The following is a 19,945-nucleotide window of genomic DNA, read 5'->3' as shown; positions in this document are numbered from 1 at the left end:
TATCAGAAGTATTGCATAAGATTGTTAGGGTCCAGAATTGTTTTTAATGAGATGTTCCTTCATTTATTCTACTTTATGGATTCATCAGAAGTTCTACTAGAGGTTTTATAACTAGTTAAAGGTCATTAACTATCTGCTAACCTCTAGCCACTCTTCTTTTTTCTCTGTTTTACTATAGTTTTAAGCATTGCACAAGCCCAAACACAAACATGATACACAAAATCCCTTTCGATATTTTGTTAGCCTACGGGCTAAACATCAACCAGCGACTTGCTTGTTGTTATACCTTATAAAATGTCAATGTCCTCTTTATCATTGTTGGCTCTTGATGTGACAACACTAACATTGCCCCAATATCCCAAACCTTCAGACTGGTCTTCAGGTCTGAGTTGATGTTTGACTGCCACTGAAACTCTGTTCCAGTTCCAGTTAGTCTGTTAGCTGGTGCAACATGTTAATGTGCGTGTAGGTGCAGTTGTGGCTTTTGTGTGTGCGTATGTGTGTGTGTTTCTGTGCGCACGCTGAGACTGCTGGTGTTACAATAACAAGACAGTCAGGGGGCCCCTGGGGGCCGTCAAGACTGTTTACTTTAGTCTGTGTGTGTGTGTGCGTGCGTGTGCATGACTGTGTGTGTGAGACAAAGATGAGGCAGGATGACTAAGAATCTTCACAGGCTAACTTAAATGAGTCAGTATAAGTTTGTGTTTACATGTGAATGTTTGTGTGTCTGACAGATAATGTTTGTATGCATGTCTAGAGGCCTACAGGTATGTAAGAGAGAGTGTGACGACGAAGTCATGTTATCTACTTGAGCTTGAATTGACGTCAGGCTAACAATAACATTAGCTGACATTGACGTCACGCTTACAATAACATAAGTTCATGCTTGCAAGTATTATTGCTACTCTACATTTACAACATTTGCTTGAATTCTCACAACTTTTCATATTTTGTTCCCTAGGATGCGTGTGTGCTCCTGGGAGGCGTTTGCTGAGACGGGTGTGGTCTTGCTAGCCGTCCTCATGCTGATGATGTCCATGGGACGCCTCACCACCACAGCTAATACGCCACTGCAGGTAAAATAACAGCCACACAAACCTGCTTTTAGGTTTCTTTTTCGTATCCTTCCTGCCCTATGTGCTCCATAGTGTCTCTTTTTGCTTGGTTGTGTTCTTGTTGGCTATTTTTTGTGTGCAATTGTGTTTGCAGGTAAATAAACACACACAAAATTAGCTGATACCCTCCACCCGCTACCAGGATGTCCCCTAAACTGACACTCCACACATTCCAGCAGTGTGCTTGGGTTTGATTGCTGCTGCTGCTGCACATGGGGAATGTCTGGCAAGTGCAGCGTCAGCACTATGGGAATGTTCACAACACTCGGTTGTTGACATCTGATTGGCTAACATGTTAACACATGCAGGAGGATCTTTTCATTAATTAGCCTAGCATCCAAATGTAGACAATAATTCTCGAGGTCCAAACATGTAATGGTCCTTTAAAAATGCCTCCTTCCACCAATTTCCAGGAACTCATCGTCCATGACATTTGTAGTTCCTCAAACTGTAAAGCTTCTAATCAATTATCTTTAGAGTCCAGAAGGTTCATCGACCTCTCACATGGTGTACCAGACCAAAAATGTTGACTACCCATACTCCCCGACTGACAATTTTCACTGTTTTTTGTTGGGTAATTAAATCTGAGTGTGTTGTGCATTGTAGATTTGGGACAAATATTGTTTGGTGATATATAGTGATTCAAGACCTGATTGAGTTCTACAAAGATGGAATGCATCTTGATTACGTATATTGTCAAGATACATTGCCACATGATGTGAGCTAAATAGCCCATCAATAGTGTAGTCAAATCGCTTTACTCATCCAGCAACTTTACTATGAGTATCCACCACCCATTTTCTGGTGCTCACGCTTAGAATCTACTTGGCAAGTATTAGCAGGTCCAAAAATCAAGGGTCCTTCCAACTCAGTTTCAAAACAAAATTAATTTATCACAAAACAACTAACTAAATAATATAACTTGCAATTGATGAAACAACTGGAACAGTAGCTAAATAAATATTCAGCACAGAACATGAAGTTTGAATTTTATTTACATCTGTAGTTCTGCAATGCACACTAGGATGCTTGACGCATGTTGGACTACAAGTATTGACAGCAGATGGCATCAGAGGTTGTCCATCTCTCCGAAGGGAGCAGTGATGGCCAAATGAAGCTTGTTGAAGCAATGACGCTTTACAGCCAATGGGTTCAAAGCATCATAGTGGTTCATTTGCTCGATGGAGCTATCACGTGGTCTTAAAGCCCTAGAGGCCAACAGTGTTGATAATTTTATGGCTATTTGTCTACAAAAATGATATGAGTGTGCTTGTGTTACTACATGTACAAAATGCAACAAGCGCTATAAGGGAAAATGTGTTTTTCCATTTTTATCTAGAAATAATAGCTTTCCCACAGTGTTTGGCTTTAAACGTTTTTTTTTTTTTTGTAAAGTATTTCACTGGCTCTAGATTACATTGTTTCACAGCCCGAAATCCACAAAATGTAAATTGACAGGCGATCGCCATTGCATTTTGCGCCCGCTTTATACTGTAATATGTACTGCATTTGCATGTGCTACTGAAACAAACAAAAAAGTTAATTACATCGGAATTTTTTTCTTTACATTTTTGGATATCGTATCATGATGTATCGTATTAAGATCCTGCCATCGAGGCGCATCGTATTGTGCATTCCAGGTGTATCACCCCGTAACTAGTGTATTGTATGTTTTAGGTAGTACTTTAATCTGTTGTCTTTGTGTGTATGAGTGTGTGCATGACTGTTCGCGTGCATGGGTGTGACCATTTACGGTACATGCGTGTGTGTATGTGCCTGTGCAGGAGGAAGGCAGCGTGGCCTCCAACAGTCTGGAGGAACTCCAGGTGATGGCGTTCTGGTGGGGCGAGTGGGCCAAGTGGACAGCATGCACACGCACTTGCGGTGGAGGTGTAAAGTCACAAGAGAGACACTGCCTAAAGCAGAGGTCACTACACTCATGTTTGTCTGACACTGTGCCTGTGGTTTCTTGTGATTCTCCATGTGTGTGTTTTTTGTCTAAAGAAAGAAAATTGCTGCTTTCAAGGACAATATGACGTGTTCGGGAACCTCCAAAAGATACCACCTATGCAATGCACAAGTGAGTTGCACACGCACAACGACACGCAAGGACTCTAAAACACAAACACACATAAACATGACAGTTTTTTGCAAAATAAAAGCAACATTTAAAAAAATTTACTGTAAGTGTACTTCCACGCTCACCTAAAAAAAGACAGCATGCCCTCACCAGGTCAGGGATGAGGTCCTTCCCCAAGTGGAGGGGTTTAAGTATCTTGGCCTCCAGATCATTGTTTTTCAACCGGTGTGCCGTGGCACACTAGTGTACCATAAGAGATTGTCAGGTGTGCTGCGAGAAATCATACAATGTCGCTTTTTTTTTTTTTCATCATTGGGCGGAGTCGCAATAGGAAGGACTGAGTAGGTAGAAAGTTCTCAGTCTTGTGCAGATGAACGAGGTATTACTCGACATTGTGGACCCCAGAACTTAACTTAACTTAACGTACATTGTTTGATTAAACTCGTCAAGTGTCGATATACATGAAAGTGTCCTTTCCATTTTATCCAAATAAGACGACCGTGAACCCCGCCCCCCCGTATTTTATTCCAACACATTGTCGAGGACAGCAAGATGGCTGATGGTTAGAAATCTGAGCAGTTCTTGAACGCTATCCAACAGTGCCATGGTTCCAAGCAAGCTTGAACATCATCTCCAAATGAAACATCCGTCGCTTCAAAACAAGTCGATGGACTATTTTATTTACCCTCGTGAAAACACAGTGAAACAGGCAACTTTTTTTGGGGGGGAAAAACTACAACGGTAAATGAGAAAGCCCTCAAAGCCAGTTACCTTATTGCTGAACTTGTTGCTAAACCCAAAAAGTCCAACACTGTGGCAGATTAATTAATACTACCTGCCTGCAAAGCCATTGTCAGCGAAATGCTCGGCCCTGATGCAGTTAAAGACATAGCTTAAGTCCCTCTGTCTGATAATTCTGAGCTTTTCAAGCCTAACTGCTATAAAAAAAAAATAAAAACAGAGACTAAGAGCTGTTGAAGAAGTGTCTCGGGTTTGTCTTTCTTTAATTCCTGCCAGGATATTGGCTTTGTGTTCATCTAAACAGGCTCAAGTTTCACACTAAGTAACTATAAATATTGAGAAATTATTTTATATTCTGTACATAAAGTAATTTTGAAACATTTTTGGTTTGTGGTGTGCTGTGAGATTTTTTCTCCAATGTAAAAACGTGCTGTGATTGGGGGGGGGGGGGGGGTGCGGGACATTGGCTACTTTGAGTGTTAATTTGTACTGTGCTTTTCCACTGTCAAGGCACTCTTTGCGCTGTGACACTATATCCTCATTTAGCTACTGATGACGCAGCATCAGGGTATGTGGGGTTCAGTACCTTGCTCAAGGATACTTAGACAAGGTCGCTAGGATGGGGAATTGAACCCACAATCTCAGGGTTTGGGAATGACTATTGAGCCAGGTCGCCACCTTTACATGGGAAAAAATTCTTAAATCTGATCAGAGTTTGGATTAAAATTATGACTAAATACACTTTTTTCATGGGCACTTAAAATATTTATCCAATTAGGATTTGTTCATGCATCACACTTTTGGTCAGATCAAATTATTTTGACATCCGAAGATTGACCAAATATACTGGAAATAGTAGTATAATAAGAAGCCGTAGCAAACTCCATGTCAACAAAACAATTTCCAGCCTTCGTACCACCGTTGTTTTGGCGGCCCTTTTAATTTTCGTCTTCTGGACGAAAATACGTTCGTCTAAGTCATATTTTAGTTGTTTCAAAATGTGTTTTCGTCTAGTTTTAGTCAATGAAAATTCCTCCAGTTTTTGTCTGAATTTTTTTGCACGTTTTAGTATGTAAAAAAAAAAATCAGTGGTTTTAGTTGGGATATAAAAGGTTTCCAACTATTTCGAATGAACATTGACAGACAAGTAGTAGACACTTATTTTAGAAGTAGGGGTTTTATCTCTGGGAATTTGCATACTAAAGTAAATGCAAAAATGAAATTCCTGCTATGCCGGGAAGTAGCGAGTCACAAAATGTTACTCCTACCAGTGGAACATAATAATCAATGGAAAATTAACACCGGTTACAGTTTTTAAATCAGGGCACAAGACATACAATCAATGTCTACAATGCAATGTACGCCGCATACGCCGCACTCTACATCAAATTGGTGTGCATGGCTGTCACCCCAGGAGGAAGCCTCTTCTGAAGACAGTACACAAGAAAGCCCGCAAACAGTTTGCAGAAGACATGTCAACAAAGCATATGGATTACTTGAACCATCTCCTATGGTCCGACGAGACGGGCGGGCTTTCTTGTGTACCGTCAGCAGAAGAGGCTTCCTCCTGGGGTGACAGCCATGCACACCAATTTGATGTAGAGTGCGGCGTATGGTCTGAGCACTAACAGGCTGACCCGCCACCTCTTCAATCTCTGCAGCAATGCTGACAAATGATTCACTGTATATGTCGAATTTCATCTCAACAGACAAAAACTGGCACTCGTTTCGTTATGTTTAAGTCTCTCAAGATGCATTTCGAGCTCGTTATTATCTCCTCATCGTCATGACAAAAATGTTCATTAATGAAATATTTCAGTTATCGTCATCGTTGACAAAAACAACAATCCTTCCTACTGTCATGTATTTCAACAATTTTAAGACCTTTTAATATCTCCAGCAACGTGTTCATCTCGGATACAGACCAGTTTAGTCTTGCGCTGATTCGCTGATGCGCTTTGGTTCTACTAGCTTCCGGGAATAAAAGACACGTATATATTGACGTTAAAGACGAGCACGCTAAAGACTGTTTGTTCCCAAATTTTGGAATACATGGCTACGTTGACATGGACACTTTTATTCGAATTAAAAGCCTGATCGGAATAGGAATGCTTTTTGTACATTCCCATTCAGAATATTCCAACTTGATCCAGACCATTTCGATCAAGAGTCTATTACGAAGAGAGGGGTGGTTTATGTTGATTGATAATCTTATATTTATTTTTATTTGTTTATATTGAAAAGAATCCATGCATTTTTGAATATGTGGGTCCTGGCCCACAAATGCGTAAGGTCTTATTGAACATCTACAACACACAAACTGTCAGATTTATTGTTTGCATTACACAGGACTGTCCAGCCAGTGGTCGAAGCTTCCGGGAGGAGCAGTGCTGGTCTTTCAACTCGCAACTTTACAATGGCCACAGCTACCAGTGGAAACCTCTGTATCCGGGTACTACACACATTTGGGTTTCACACGAGTTTAAATCGCAACTTTGCAATGGCCACAGCTACTAGTGGAAACCTCTCTATCCTGGTACTACACACAGTTGGGTTTCACACGGCTTTAAATGGTTTAATATAAAGATTTTTTGATTAATTCTTGACTTGCATGAAAAAAAATCAATTTATGTATCCATGAAATGACGGCTTATAATTCTGTCTAACATCTCTTTTGCAATTACTATTACAATATGCAGTATCCCATGTTAACACAAATAGCAATCTATGGTATTTAAACTTTTGAAATTTAACTTGGTAAAATAATACAATTTAATACAGTGGTACCTCTACATACGATCGCATCAACACACAATCCTTTCGACATCAAACATAAAATTTGACTCGTCATTTGTCTCGGTGTATGACGGACATGCTCAAAATACGACGATTTATGACGGCGTCGCAATCTCAGTGTTTTCCCGAAAGACAGATGCACAACGGATATTCTTCTGAGAGAAATCAACATGGGTCCCCATAAGGTTAGTGCAGATGGTGAAAAAAGGAAAAGGGTAACGCTCATGGAATTGAAATGATAGAAAAATATGAGCGTGCTGTGCGCGTCAGTTTGCCAGTGACAATTATTATTATTGTAACAAGGTAGGAAGTCGCCAGATTCATCAGGTTTTAAGCATTTATTTTAGAACTTGGGCAACACAACACGGCCACTGTCCGCCGTAGCCGACGCCAACAACAATATTAAAATACAAAGTAAAAAGGTCCCACTCTTCAGCACCTGTTTCACTCTGTCGTCGGTCACACGGTGCATACAGGAACAGCATGCAAAACACAACCCGATTCGTTACATTATTATTAGTACTAGTATTATTATTACCATTTGTTAATTATCATTTGTTTGTTTTCCTGTGTGTAATTGCTATTTGTACTTGTACCAGCAGTGTTTGTGAAGGATTTAGCCTAGGTTTTTGGGCTGTGGAACGAATTAATCGAATTATAATGTATTCTTATGGGAAAAGCCAGCTCGACATACGGCCATTTCGACTTACAAATCAGGTCCTAGAGCGAATTAAATTTGTTGTTAATAAGGAGCATATGAGCTGTTACAGTATTTATCAATAATATGTTCAGTGAAAATTCATGTAAATGTGAATATTTATTTTTGGTTTGAAATTCAATTTAAATTATGAGCCACAAATTTTTTCTGTAGACGACTATGTGCACATCTCCAGTAACCCTTGTGACCTCCATTGCACTACCGCTGATGGCCAGCGGCAGCTGATGGTGGCGGCTCGCGATGGCACGTCCTGCAAGTACAGCAGCTACCGTGGTGTCTGCGTGGACGGTAAGTGTGAGGTGAGTCCACACTCGGCCACAATTGCAAAGTAGCAGTGTTTGAACTGAGGCAAATTTTTATATTTATAAATCATTTGCCTGTGTTAAAAACAGCTGACGTTAGTTTTCTTTAACCTCTCGCAGCCAATAGGATGTGATGGCGTTCTCTTCTCATCGAACACACTGGACAAATGCGGAGTCTGCCAGGGCGACGGCAGCAGCTGCAGCAGAGTGACTGGAAACTTCCGCCGAGGGGCCACTACGCTTGGTGAGTGACACCAAACCTTTTATCCACCACATCCGCCCGCTAGCTTACCATATTAAACTGCTTTCTGCAGTGGTTCTTACCCTGAGTTCGATCAAACCCCCGTGGTTCGGTGAGTAAGTCTGGGGCAGTGGTTCTTAACCTTGTTAAAGCTACTTAACCCCACGAGTTTCACATGTTCATTCACCGAACGCGTCGGAATTAGATAATTCCTGTTCAAATTCCTTCACATTTTGAAAGCGTGTTTTAAATGGGTCAAAATTTGAGTCCACGCTGGCAGAAGGTCTCTTGTACTACCTCATACACAGTGCGGGTCAACCTTCCACTGAGCAAACCAGTTTCTCCTCCTATCAAATGGAGGACTAGCAGTTGGAAGAAAATGAATAAAACCTGTATGGTGAGGGCAAACCAGTCCACAACCTAGTCTAAAATGACACTTTGCCTTTAGACAGCGTACGAAATTGGGGACCTATGCGTCTTAACCTTTGTGGAACCCTTTAAACATACTTACCGAACCCCTGGGATTCAGTCGAACCATAGTTAAGAACCACTGGTCTAAGTCTTTCGGCGAAGGTTAAGACACGCAGGGCTAAGGCCTCAGCAAAAAATGGAAATCCTAAACCTGGCTTGAACGTGATTTAAAACCTGCTTTTTGTTTAAAACCCAGATTCCACATTAAGAACCCTAAAATTGAAAGACTAGCCCTATCTAGTAAACCTAAAACTCTATTATTCCATGCGGATTTCACTTTTGGAGCTTTGAATCTATGCCTGTGCTAATTTCCTGTTAAAACACAGATAGGGTGGTTTTCTGAACCATTCACCTATGTTTGAGAAATTATCAAATGTCTCCTGCCTGCTGGTCGGGGCTGCTGAAACGCCCAGTGATACCTACTTCTGCCTTTCCCCCGAGCTTCTCCTCTGCTCTGACGTGTGCCGCACTGCTACCTTACCACGCGCATTTCTCAATCAAATAATCATCCAAAGTGTCGATAAGAAAATGTATTTTTGGATTCAAAGGAGTGTTTCTTCTGTTTACACTTAGTGGCTGGACCATAAAAACGAAAGCCTTGTATAGTTTTTTTTTTTTTTTTTTTTTTAAGAGACATATCTGTGTGTGAATATAGCATTCAAAAATCAACTCAAGGTAAAATTGTTTCTTAAAAGTGATACCTTATGCCTGAAAAATAGATGATCCCCCCATTAAGAAAGTCTACTTTGGGCTTCATACTCAAGAACCCTGAAACCCCATTTTTATACCCTAAAGGTACTTTGAATCCGTAGCTATTGTTTGAAAGCCTAACCCGTGTTTTCCTGTGTTATCTTTAATCCAAAACCATGTTTGAAAGTCTTAATTTGTCATTTGAAATCCCTTTCCATTAGTCAGTCACTGTGCCACTTCAGTTCCCAGCACTGCCAACCAATTCCACCACTGTCTGGTTCCTACACCCACCAACTCCAAGCAACCACCCAGTGCCCAGTCCTCACAGCCACCACACAGTCTACAAAACTTAGTTTCCTTTGTCCCGATTTCCAGGCTACGCCTTCATCACGCAAATCCCTGAAGGATCATGGGACATCCAGGTCATTGAGAGGAAAAAGTCAGCTGATGTTCTCGGTCAGTGTTTGGCCATCTTGAGATTTTTTTCCCTGACAATAAAGACAAACAGAATCAAATTTGCTTCCTCCTTGCAGCCGTAACTGACCAGGCGGGAAACTTCTTTTTCAACGGCGCCTACAAGGTGGACAGCCCTCAGAACTTCCACGTGGCGGGCACCGTCTTCAAGTACCGCCGCCCCATGGATGTCTACGAGACGGGCATTGAGTACATCGTTGCTAAAGGGCCACTGGACCAGCCTGTCAACATCCTGGTACTCAAAGCTAAGTGTTTCAAAGGAGAGTTTGGGTTTCAAGACAGGGTTTTAATTTAGCATCATATTGTTTGAGTTCATCTTTCAAAGTTGGGTCCTTTCAATTGTTTTGGGTTTCAATTTAAGGATTCAAGATAGGATTTGGCTATCAAAATCAAGCTTTTACTACAAAGTTTGTGTTTGAAGCAGAAGATAAGGTTAAGAGTAAGTTTTTTTTAAAAGAGGTTTAGGGTTTCAAAATATACTTTCAACCATGGGTTGGTATTTCAAACAAGGTTTCACGGTAAGGTTTTGAAAATAGATGGATGTTTTCAAGCGCCGATGTGTCCTTTCAGGTGTTGAATCAGAATGGTCGCACACCATACATCACATATGAGTACACGGTTCTGAGAGACTCCCTACCGCCTGTGCCGCCGCCTCCTGTCTACACGGGCGCCGACAGCTCAGTGGAGGCCGGGCCACTGCCCGCGCCCAATGCTAGCCGCTACCAGCAGAATCCTATAGGGGGGCCTATGGAGGGGCCGGGGGATGCCGTTCAGCAGGAGACCAACGAGGTCTACGAGGAGACTGCACACATACACTGTGATACGAACACACACTACACAGGTAAGCATCTCCATCATTTGTATTTTTGTGTGTCGCTCTCCTTTGTGAGTCTTTTTTTTTTTTTTTTTTTTTTATCAAAAAGGAGCAAAAAAGTTGTTGTGTCTAAAAGGACAAAAGGGGACATGTCCTGTTTCAAAATAGCTGCAATGCACTATATACGTGTGTGTCTGTTTGTCTTTTTGCGTGTGTGTGTGTGTCAGTGTGTGTGATGATAGTGTTCGTGCAACATTGCATTATTAATGTTATGCACGTACATAGTGTATCAGCAGCAGATAAAAAATTCACACTGCTCCATTACACCGCACCACCCCATTAGAAGGGGCAGATGTTTAGATGGGGTCTTTAACTCTTTCTATTCTGGTTTACTAGAGGGCAACAGTAGCCATACAGTAAGCACGGTTAACCCAATCCCCGCCGGCATGCCCTTGGACCCTGAGGCAGATGCCCCCAACCTCATTTGGAGGGTTTTACTGGAAGGACGCGTGGGCACAGATGAGCTGCTCATCAACATTTCAACCAATCAACTCCTGGAGATGGAAGAAGACAGTTTATTTTTGGCAGAGGAGGAACCTGGCGGCCCTGAGGCCGACCGACCCCCCGGACTTAACCAGACCCTGGAGTTTACGCTTGGACGCAAACGAAACAGCAGCAGCGCAGACGTTTTCTACCACAACAAGACGCTGTATGCAACAGGCAGGGCAAGCAACCGCTCGAACAAAACCAGGTAATGTGACAGAGCCAAGTGAACTACACAACACAACTACATTAGCCATTGAATCGGAATCAAACAGAACAATGAAATACAACCAAACAACCAGGAACAACAACAAAACTGCAACAACAGCACAACTAAATCAGGACCAAAACACAGCCAACAGAACAAAGTAGTACTACACAGCCAACAGCAGACACAGAGCAGAACCAGTCAGAACCAAACATCCAACAGAATGAAGTATTACAATTGAACTAGATAACACAGCAGAACTAGCTATCATGACACAACCACCAGAACCAGGTACAAAACCAAACCAACATGTAGTTTCTAAAACCAAAACAACACAACTAGTTTCTAACCAAACTAAAGAACATAACAGAACCTGTAAACACACAACCTCTCAACTAACAGAACAAACTAGGACTGCAGAAGAGATGCATATAACACAGCACAACAGACAGTACCAGGTTTTACTAAAAGCTGAGAAATCCAATTAACCCTGCATAATCGGCAAAACAGGTTACACAACATGTTTACTCTTTATATATGGGTGTCATGTTGCACAGAGGGGGTTCAAGGCTCTACCAGAAAAACCTGAAGTTGAGTCCAGCCGACATGTACCGCTGGAAGCTTTCCTCGCAGGAACCCTGCAGCATGACCTGTTCCATTGGTACTGTCCCACACCAGGCTGCTACTTTCTAGTCAGTCCAGAGCAGTTTGGCCTCGATATGCTTTCAGCTTTGCTGGCGATTTCTTCCAGGCGTGTCCAAATCCTTTGTCACATGCATCCGCTATGATGGCGTGGAAGTGCACGATATGTACTGCGATGCTTTGACCCGACCGGAACCAGTTCATGACTTCTGCATCGGACGGGAGTGTCAGCCCAGGTAGAGCAGTCACAAAAAATGTCTGCCATCAGACTTTTGGATAAAATTTCAGGAAGAGCCTAAAATGCATTTTGACCATTACTGGTGTAATTAATTTGAACCTTTCTTGACTTATGAATGCAAATATCCAATTGTTTATTATTTGATTTTTTTCAAACGGGTTGCTAAATGTCAGAGTAGTGGACCAAAGATTTCCACAACAGAACACAATACTGGAACTGAACAAATTTAAAATGTATAAAAAAGAACAAGGTAAAAAGCAGAACAATGTAACATAACCTAACAAATGACCAACAGTCAGTCACTCATCATTGCTAGGCTCCAAATCGGAAGTGGTCAATGACTTTAGCTATAGAATAACAGAGACATTGAGACTCAAAGAAATTCATGAAAGTGGGCTCCTTCGCAAATGTTAACTGATTAAAGACCACTGGAGTAGTGTTTGTTAACTAACTAAAACAGCACTGGTCGTACTGTGAGCAAAGGATGTTTGTGTTCCCTATCAGGTGGGAGGCCAGCAGCTGGAGTGAATGCTCCCAGACCTGTGGCGAGGGTTTCCAGTTCCGGCAGGTCCGATGCTGGAAGATGCTCTCGCCTGGCCTAGATAGCTCTGTCTACAGTGACCTGTGCACCATGGCTGACCTGGAGAGACCAATGGAGAGGCGGGCCTGCAAAAGCCCCGCATGCGGTCCCCAGTGGGAGGTGGCTGAGTGGACAGAGGTATAATGCCTTCTACTATGTGTCATGTACTCTTTGATGATGATTCTCAGTTTTAGAGTTTTGAAGCTATGCCAATATGTTAGGTGTCATATTCTACCACAACTCAAATAGGCACCACAACACAGGTACTAGAACGGAACAAGGTACAACAGAACAGGATGACAGTGTACGAAAGCCGCTAGAAATTACAGCAGGTACTCTCAGTATCAGGACTTGAAACAGTCAGGTAGGACAGCAGAGCCACATACTACTATAGAAAACATGTATTAAAACAAAATCTGAAAACAGATTACGAGACTACAACAGACCAAAACAGGTGTTAAAAGAGAGACGTAGTACAGCAGAACCAAGTATTCTGACAAAACCAGGTGCTCCAATTGAAAAGAGTAATAAAATAGAATCTTGTACTACATCAGAACTAGGTAGACAAAGGTCTTAAAGCACAGTCAGGAAACTCAAAGGGCCACACATCGAATACAACCTGGCACTAACACAACCAGGTAATACAACAGAAACACATATCACAAAAAAGCCAAGTACAACAACGTAGCCAGGTATACAATAAACCATAAAATGAACTACGCGCTCCAACAGAATTAGGGATCATAACAGAATCATGATATGTTGAAACAGCACCAGGCAATGTAAAAGTGCCAGGCAATACTGTACAATACAAAGACGTATTGAAAAAAATCACACACCAAAACAAAACCAGAGATGACTGAAACTGAACCACTGAAGCATTTCCTGAAAAATTACTGAAACTGAACTGTTAACAAGATGTTAACCAGGCTAGTTATGTTAACATGTGCTAACATAGTGTACTGCTAAGTGCGGCCGAAGAGATCAGGTGACCCGTGACGTCCGCTGCTCTGACGAAAGTCGCCCATGTGATCCCATGACCGAACCGGCCGGTGTCAAGAACTGCACAGGCCCGCCTTGTGAACGCCATTGGACCGTGTCCGAGTGGGGGCCTGTGAGTAGACGTCATGACACGAAATTCTGAACTGACAATCACGTGACATGACATGATGTATGACTTTTGGTATTTGGCCTTCTCGCGCGACAGTGCTCGGGCCCATGCCCACATGGGAGGATGGTGCGTCATGTGTACTGCAAAGCTCCGGAGGGCCGCGTGGTGGCTGAGGACCAATGCCCCGAGGAAGAAAAGCCGCTCTCTGTACAGCCTTGTGGGGAGAGGGACTGCCCTGCCCACTGGCTGAGTCAAGACTGGGAAAAGGTGTGCCTGTTTGAGAGTTAAATCTGTGTAAAATCTGGATGTAAATTTTGCATTTGCATTCTTTTTTGTCTTAATTTTCAATTTTCATTTTGATTTGCATCCTGCATCTATCACTGTGTGATACCCGACTACAGTGCAACACCACATGCGGCCGCGGCATCAAGCGAAGGTTTGTCCAGTGCGTGGGCATCAGTGGTGGCAAGTTCCTGATTTTAGACGAAGAAGCATGCAGTGCTGATGAGAGGCCTGAAGACGAGAGCACCTGTTTCGAGCGGCCGTGCTTTAAGTGGTACACAACACCGTGGTCCGAGGTATACCGATCTGCACTAGAGGTAGTGTTTGATGTTAGATTATGGTAATGTGTGTGTGATATGAAGCAGGTGGAGCGTCACATGCAGAGGTGAGGTTAGCCCAAAATTTTACTCAAAAGTAGTGTTACTTAAAAATAATAATACTGAAGTTAAAGTAGTCGTCCAAAAAGTTTACTGAAGTACAAGGAAAAAATTGCATTTGGTGAAAAAGTAATGAGTGAAGGCTTAAGATGTCTGATTTGTTGTAGCAAATGTTTTTTTTTTTTTTCTCAGCACAATGTCATCTCTATGAACTGTTATTATTATACTGTACTGTATTACATGAGAAATACACAAAAATCATCTAATACAGACGAGAAAAATCTCCAGAAATGAAACCTCACCTGTATGCAGAGCATGAGTTCCCTCTAATGGACAAAAAAATTTGCTACCATGAAATTAAACCGATCATATCTCTGGTTTTCCGTAGTCTATGGGTGCCAAATACAAACTGGAGGAGAGGTTGAAATATGCGCGTTTAAGTAACGTGGACGGCAGTTTATTTTATATGGCTTTTCAAAGATGCTACGTGTCAGTGTGATCACAGGACCTCCGACTGCAAACTTGTATGTGGTTATGTGACTATTGTTATGCCTGATTGGTATAATGCAATCATGTGATTAGTGTTGCGACATCCCATTGGTGAAACTGCTAGAGCCACTGGCAAAAAGCTAATATATAGAATGAGGAGGCAACAACTTTAGTGTAGCACAAAAGTAGCAAAGTAATTTTAGCGTTTCTTCTTCACAAATCTACAGCGATCCCCCATTTTCCACGATTAGTGAAAAACTGCGAAGTAGCACACCTCCACCCATAAAAAAACATTTGCACATTTTTTTGTCTGTGTTCAATGTATTTATTCAGATTTAGCATTAGAAAGAGATACATATAAGACATGTTTTATCACTTTTCCCCCTAAAGTATAATTTAAAACTTTTATGTATATGTATATTTTAATAAATGTTTTTTAAGCACTTCAAATGTAAAAATTATAAGTTTTAAACATGTTACTGTCACACCAAATTATTTTCAAACAAGAATAAAATATACAAATGCTTGTCTTTATTAAATGCTTCATTGAGTGAGTGCACTCAAATTCGCTCCATCTCCTCGGTTACACACAATGAGTTGCCACAGCAACTGTTTAACAAGTTAAATGATGATTGACACATGCGGCGCTTTGAGGCTGAGGCTTCCTGGCCAAATCAAACAGAAGACTTCTATCAATCATCGTTAACTTTAATAAGCAACTCCAGTGTATTGCCTGGACAACAAAGAGCAGGGTTTTGGGGGAGTGAGTGAGACGCGATTGGCTCGGAACAGCTCATCTGTATTTATTTATTTATTTTCTTTTTAATTGACAAAAAATCCATGATGGAGTGAGGGCACAAAGTTGGAAGTGTGAAGTAGCGAGAGATCACTGTACTCAAGTAAAAGTAAAAAGTATGGCATGGTAAAACTACTCTTAGAAGTAAATTTTAATCCAAACGTTACTCAAGAAAATGTAAAAGATTAAATGTAACGCATTACGACCCACCTCGGTTTAAAAGTGGCTGTAACATTTGTCTTTTTTTTTATGTGCATAGCGCCCCTGCAACCTGATTTTAATTTGCAACCTGTTTGTTCCCAGTGCACCAAGACTTGTGGCGTAGGCGTGAGGATGCGCGATGTCAAGTGCTACCAGGACCGCGAGCTGGTGAGAGGCTGTGACCCTCTCACCAAGCCCGTGTCCAAGCAGACATGCAGTCTACAGCCATGTCCCACTGAGCCACCAGGTCGGTGTTTGTTATCCAAGGATTTTCAAAATGAAGCATGCAATAACCCTTTCAGAATCAAATTTCTGGCAAATTTCTTACTTTCAAAAACCCAAATACTGTATGTTAATTTTCCCAGCCACTATCAATTTCAGGGAAACTCCCAGAACGTCTGGGAGACTTGGGATGTGTGGTCTTTAATTGGTGGTACAAAGTACTAGTTTATCAGGATTTACAAGACGAGAAAAATGCAGTAGTTTGCAGTGTTCTTTGGAAAGCAGAAATGTAATACTTACGTCATCTGGTTCTGTGTGCATGATGACATTGCCCCGCGAAAGGAATATGCCGATTAATTTACAACCCTTTTCACGCATATGAACGGATAATGCCGAATGTAAAAAAAAAAAAAAGGAATATCAACCTTAACATGGATATTGGCTGCATGTCATTATGGCCTTTGTCTATTTTTGGTACAATCTACCAAACATCTGCTTGTTGTGACGTGAGTTGAATTCACTGTCACCATACAACACTCTTATCTCCAATTTTTAACCGTCTGTTGGTGTTCAGATGAGAGCTGCCAAGACCGGCCCACCACCAACTGTCTCCTTGCTCTTAAAGTCAACCTGTGCAGTCACTGGTACTACAGCAAGGCCTGCTGCCACTCCTGCCGGGCTGTGCGAGCCACCGCATCCTAAAGCTCCCCATCCCCTCACCTTGCCTCCCCCAAAATTGTGCACATGGATTTTGTTCATCAGGTAGCCTGAGTGCAACGTTTACATTCACAAAAGACAAGTCAACAGACAAGAAAAGGTTACACGCGCTTGCTGACTGTCGAGCTTCCTCATGCCGGTCTCCAACATTTTCCTCTTTTCGCATCAGTTGCTCTTCCCCCACACCATTCTTATTCTCTCCCTTCCATCGACTTTCACTCTCACTTACTTGTCATCAGTCTTGCTCTTTTTAAACATTCACATGTATCTTCTTTCTTTCTTCTCATTTATTGTCCACTTTTCCCATGTCCTTCTCACTCTCTCTCCCTTTCTCTCGCTCTTTTTTCCATCCTTAACTCTTAAATTGTATTTTCTGCCATCCTTCACTCTTTGTACAGGATGACTGAAAAGTCACTATACTTTAAAAAAATAAATCTTTAAAATTACACAGGATACAGAGTTTATTCATACTTGTAGCATCATCAAATCAGCCACTTATGGACTCAAGCTTCCCTTACATTTTGCAGAATCTTTTCCCCAATTTCGCGGAACTCATTCAATTCCCCTCAAAGGAGCGAGGCCAGGGGTCAGCAACCTTTAACACTCAGAGCCATTTTGGCCACCGAAAAGACAACACAGGAAGCCCCACACACGTTTTTTCTATCTGAAATGAAGATGTTATACCAGGGGTCGGGAACCTTTTTGAATGGGAGAGAGGAAAAAAAGTCAGATAATTTCTATATACAGGTAGTCCCTGGGTTATGAACTCGTTCTGTTCCTACGCTGGCGACGTAACCCGAATTTCCATGTAAATTGGAATTAACCCTTTAAGTACCAGTGTTGGGAATAACGCCGTTATATTATACTATATACTATATATTTTTCAGTAACAGAGTAATCTAATTAATTACTTTTCTCATCTTGGCAATGCTGTTACCGCCACTGAGGCGGGAAAGGCGTGCGTCACTATGCGTTACTATGTTGGTTGACTGACGCGAGAAAAGTCTGAGAGAGACGGACTCACAGAGACGAGAGAGCAGAGCAGGAGTGGGGAGGAGGCAAGGGAGTTGGGACGCCGTTGCAAACGCGACGCTACTATGCTAGGTGGCTCCAATAATACCTGACTGTAGCCGATAGCCTACAAACTACGTCCACATGATGCTACGGTAGATATCAACTATATACAGAACTAGATGCAAATGACAGACACGGCGGCATTAGCAACATATACAGTATAATAAAGAACTAGATGCATTAGTAAACAGCCGCCATCTTAAAGCAGTAGACTTCTCATGAAGGCTCTGTTGTAGAGAACCTTCCTAGCGAACCTAAGTCACTTTTATCTAAAATGCTACTAAATCGGAAAAATTAAACTTAAATCTATCTTTAAATGATGAAACAGTTTTAAAACTTACACATGTCGAAAATAGACAGAAGGGAACTAATGCAATATGGGAGCAATTTTAACAACTTTAACAGTTGATTCCCAACATTAAATGACTTCCACTCATAGCAAAGGCTATTATCTAGTTATCGCAACATCTGCAATACCCTTGTGTATAGTTAAGTTTAGGGTAAAGAATGTAAAGAAAAGTAATTTGTAAATGTGATTAATTACATTTTTATAGTAGGATTCCCAGCACTGTTAATACCCACAAATACCCCCTAAATCTCAAAATAACTATTCAAAAACATGTATTTGGTCATTTTAATAAAATAAAGTAAAACATAAGATACTGTGCTTAGACACAGTGAATGTGAATATGACTGTCTTTATAGGCTGAATAGTTTTAATGTGCCACATGGGAGTTTGGTATACTCCCACGGTGGTTGTTTACATGGTTTTGTTTATTAGTCCTTGTGACTTTTTCCTGTGGGGCTATAGCAGGGGTCGGCAACCCGTGGCTCCGGAGCTGCATGTGGCTCTGTTCAATATTAAATAAATGAATATTGTAGCACCTGCGAGATTCATCAATAAAGTTTAACCTTCCTTTAGTAAGCAGAATAAATCAGGCTTACTTTCTTTGTATCCTAGTAAACAGAACAGTTACGCAGGTCATGAATTCACCAACTATTTATAGTCATGATTACAACTCGTAAGGTGTGCCCTCAAATTGTTATGCCATTCACAAGCGCTAAGACTTGAGGATAAACCTTCTGAGTTGCAACTGTCACTTTACATAGTTGGTGAATTAATGACTTGTGTGAGTGTTCTGTGAATAGAAGTGTGTAAAAGTGAGCGTTTATTTTGCTTACTAAAAGGAGACTTATCTCCTTTACTCAGTACAGAATATATATAATATGTGTGTGTGTCAAAATGGCTCCTTAAGCATTTAAGGTTGCCGACACCTGGTCTATACCAAAAACTATGCTAATAAGCCCAGTGACCTGCCATAGCTTGCTGAAAGAATCTGCACTGCTCACAGTGAAATCACTGCTGAAAAAATGTCAGGGCACCCTGCGTCCATACGAAGACTAAAAAATGGAGGCATATATGGAATGTGGAGGTATACAGCTGGTCAGCAAGACTTTGATACATGATAGCAAATTAAGCAAGTAAAACTGCAATAACTTCTTTGTTGATTCTTAGAATATGAGAAAATCAGTTTCCTGTGGAATACTTTTAAAAGTGTATGGTGACTTTTCAGACAGCCTATCACTTTTTTTTTTACCCACAATCTTAAACAAACCTTTAGTTTTGAACCAGAACAATAATGAAGGTGTGACTCCTGCTGTCTGGCAGTCAACTTTGTGTGTTTCTCTAGACAAGACCTTCATCCATTCAATTATTAACTATTATTTAACGTTGACAGCAAATGAAATATGCCCGCCAGCGTATTTATTTGTCATCACACATTTAAAAATAATACTTTTAGTTGTTTTTTTCCCGCCACATCAGCGTGACTGCCTAATGTTTCTCCATTGGGTACTAAAGAGACAAAAAACAAACAAACAAACAAACAAAAAAAACAAAGAATATGATGGTGGACAGAGGAGCCGAGATTCCTGACACTTGAAAATGTATTCAGCTGTGTTTAACTTACTGTCTTTGCTATAAATATTAAGAATACCTCTTTGTACGATGCGCCACGACGCA

The 19,945-nt window shown here is 41.3% G+C and overlaps 1 protein-coding gene across 3 annotated transcripts in view; it reads left to right on the top strand.

Annotated features, from left to right (window-relative positions):
- adamtsl2 (ADAMTS-like 2) overlaps nucleotides 1-19,945 on the top strand; it is a 37,770-nt gene extending 17,825 nt beyond the window's left edge. For 2 of the 3 annotated variants that reach the window (XM_057830775.1, XM_057830777.1), the window contains exons 2-19: nucleotides 962-1,076; nucleotides 2,900-3,042; nucleotides 3,120-3,195; nucleotides 6,286-6,388; nucleotides 7,604-7,749; nucleotides 7,873-7,996; nucleotides 9,530-9,610; nucleotides 9,688-9,863; nucleotides 10,199-10,469; nucleotides 10,839-11,193; nucleotides 11,751-11,854; nucleotides 11,945-12,071; nucleotides 12,578-12,791; nucleotides 13,612-13,767; nucleotides 13,861-14,031; nucleotides 14,166-14,342; nucleotides 16,012-16,156; nucleotides 16,706-19,945. In XM_057830775.1, the coding sequence (XP_057686758.1) occupies nucleotides 962-1,076; nucleotides 2,900-3,042; nucleotides 3,120-3,195; nucleotides 6,286-6,388; nucleotides 7,604-7,749; nucleotides 7,873-7,996; nucleotides 9,530-9,610; nucleotides 9,688-9,863; nucleotides 10,199-10,469; nucleotides 10,839-11,193; nucleotides 11,751-11,854; nucleotides 11,945-12,071; nucleotides 12,578-12,791; nucleotides 13,612-13,767; nucleotides 13,861-14,031; nucleotides 14,166-14,342; nucleotides 16,012-16,156; nucleotides 16,706-16,833 (2,812 nt within the window). In that variant the 3' untranslated portion in view covers nucleotides 16,834-19,945. Of the gene's footprint in view, nucleotides 1-961; nucleotides 1,077-2,899; nucleotides 3,043-3,119; nucleotides 3,196-6,285; nucleotides 6,389-7,603; nucleotides 7,750-7,872; nucleotides 7,997-9,529; nucleotides 9,611-9,687; nucleotides 9,864-10,198; nucleotides 10,470-10,838; nucleotides 11,194-11,750; nucleotides 11,855-11,944; nucleotides 12,072-12,577; nucleotides 12,792-13,611; nucleotides 13,768-13,860; nucleotides 14,032-14,165; nucleotides 14,343-16,011; nucleotides 16,157-16,705 lie in introns of those variants that run through there. The other variant, XM_057830778.1, reaches the window with a different exon arrangement.

The sequence above is a fragment of the Corythoichthys intestinalis genome, chromosome 3, assembly GCF_030265065.1.
Source record: "Corythoichthys intestinalis isolate RoL2023-P3 chromosome 3, ASM3026506v1, whole genome shotgun sequence".
Classification (NCBI taxonomy): Eukaryota; Metazoa; Chordata; class Actinopteri; order Syngnathiformes; family Syngnathidae; genus Corythoichthys; species Corythoichthys intestinalis.
The sequence above is the reverse complement of the archived record's forward strand: the minus strand, read 5'-3'. Positions and strand labels throughout refer to the sequence as shown.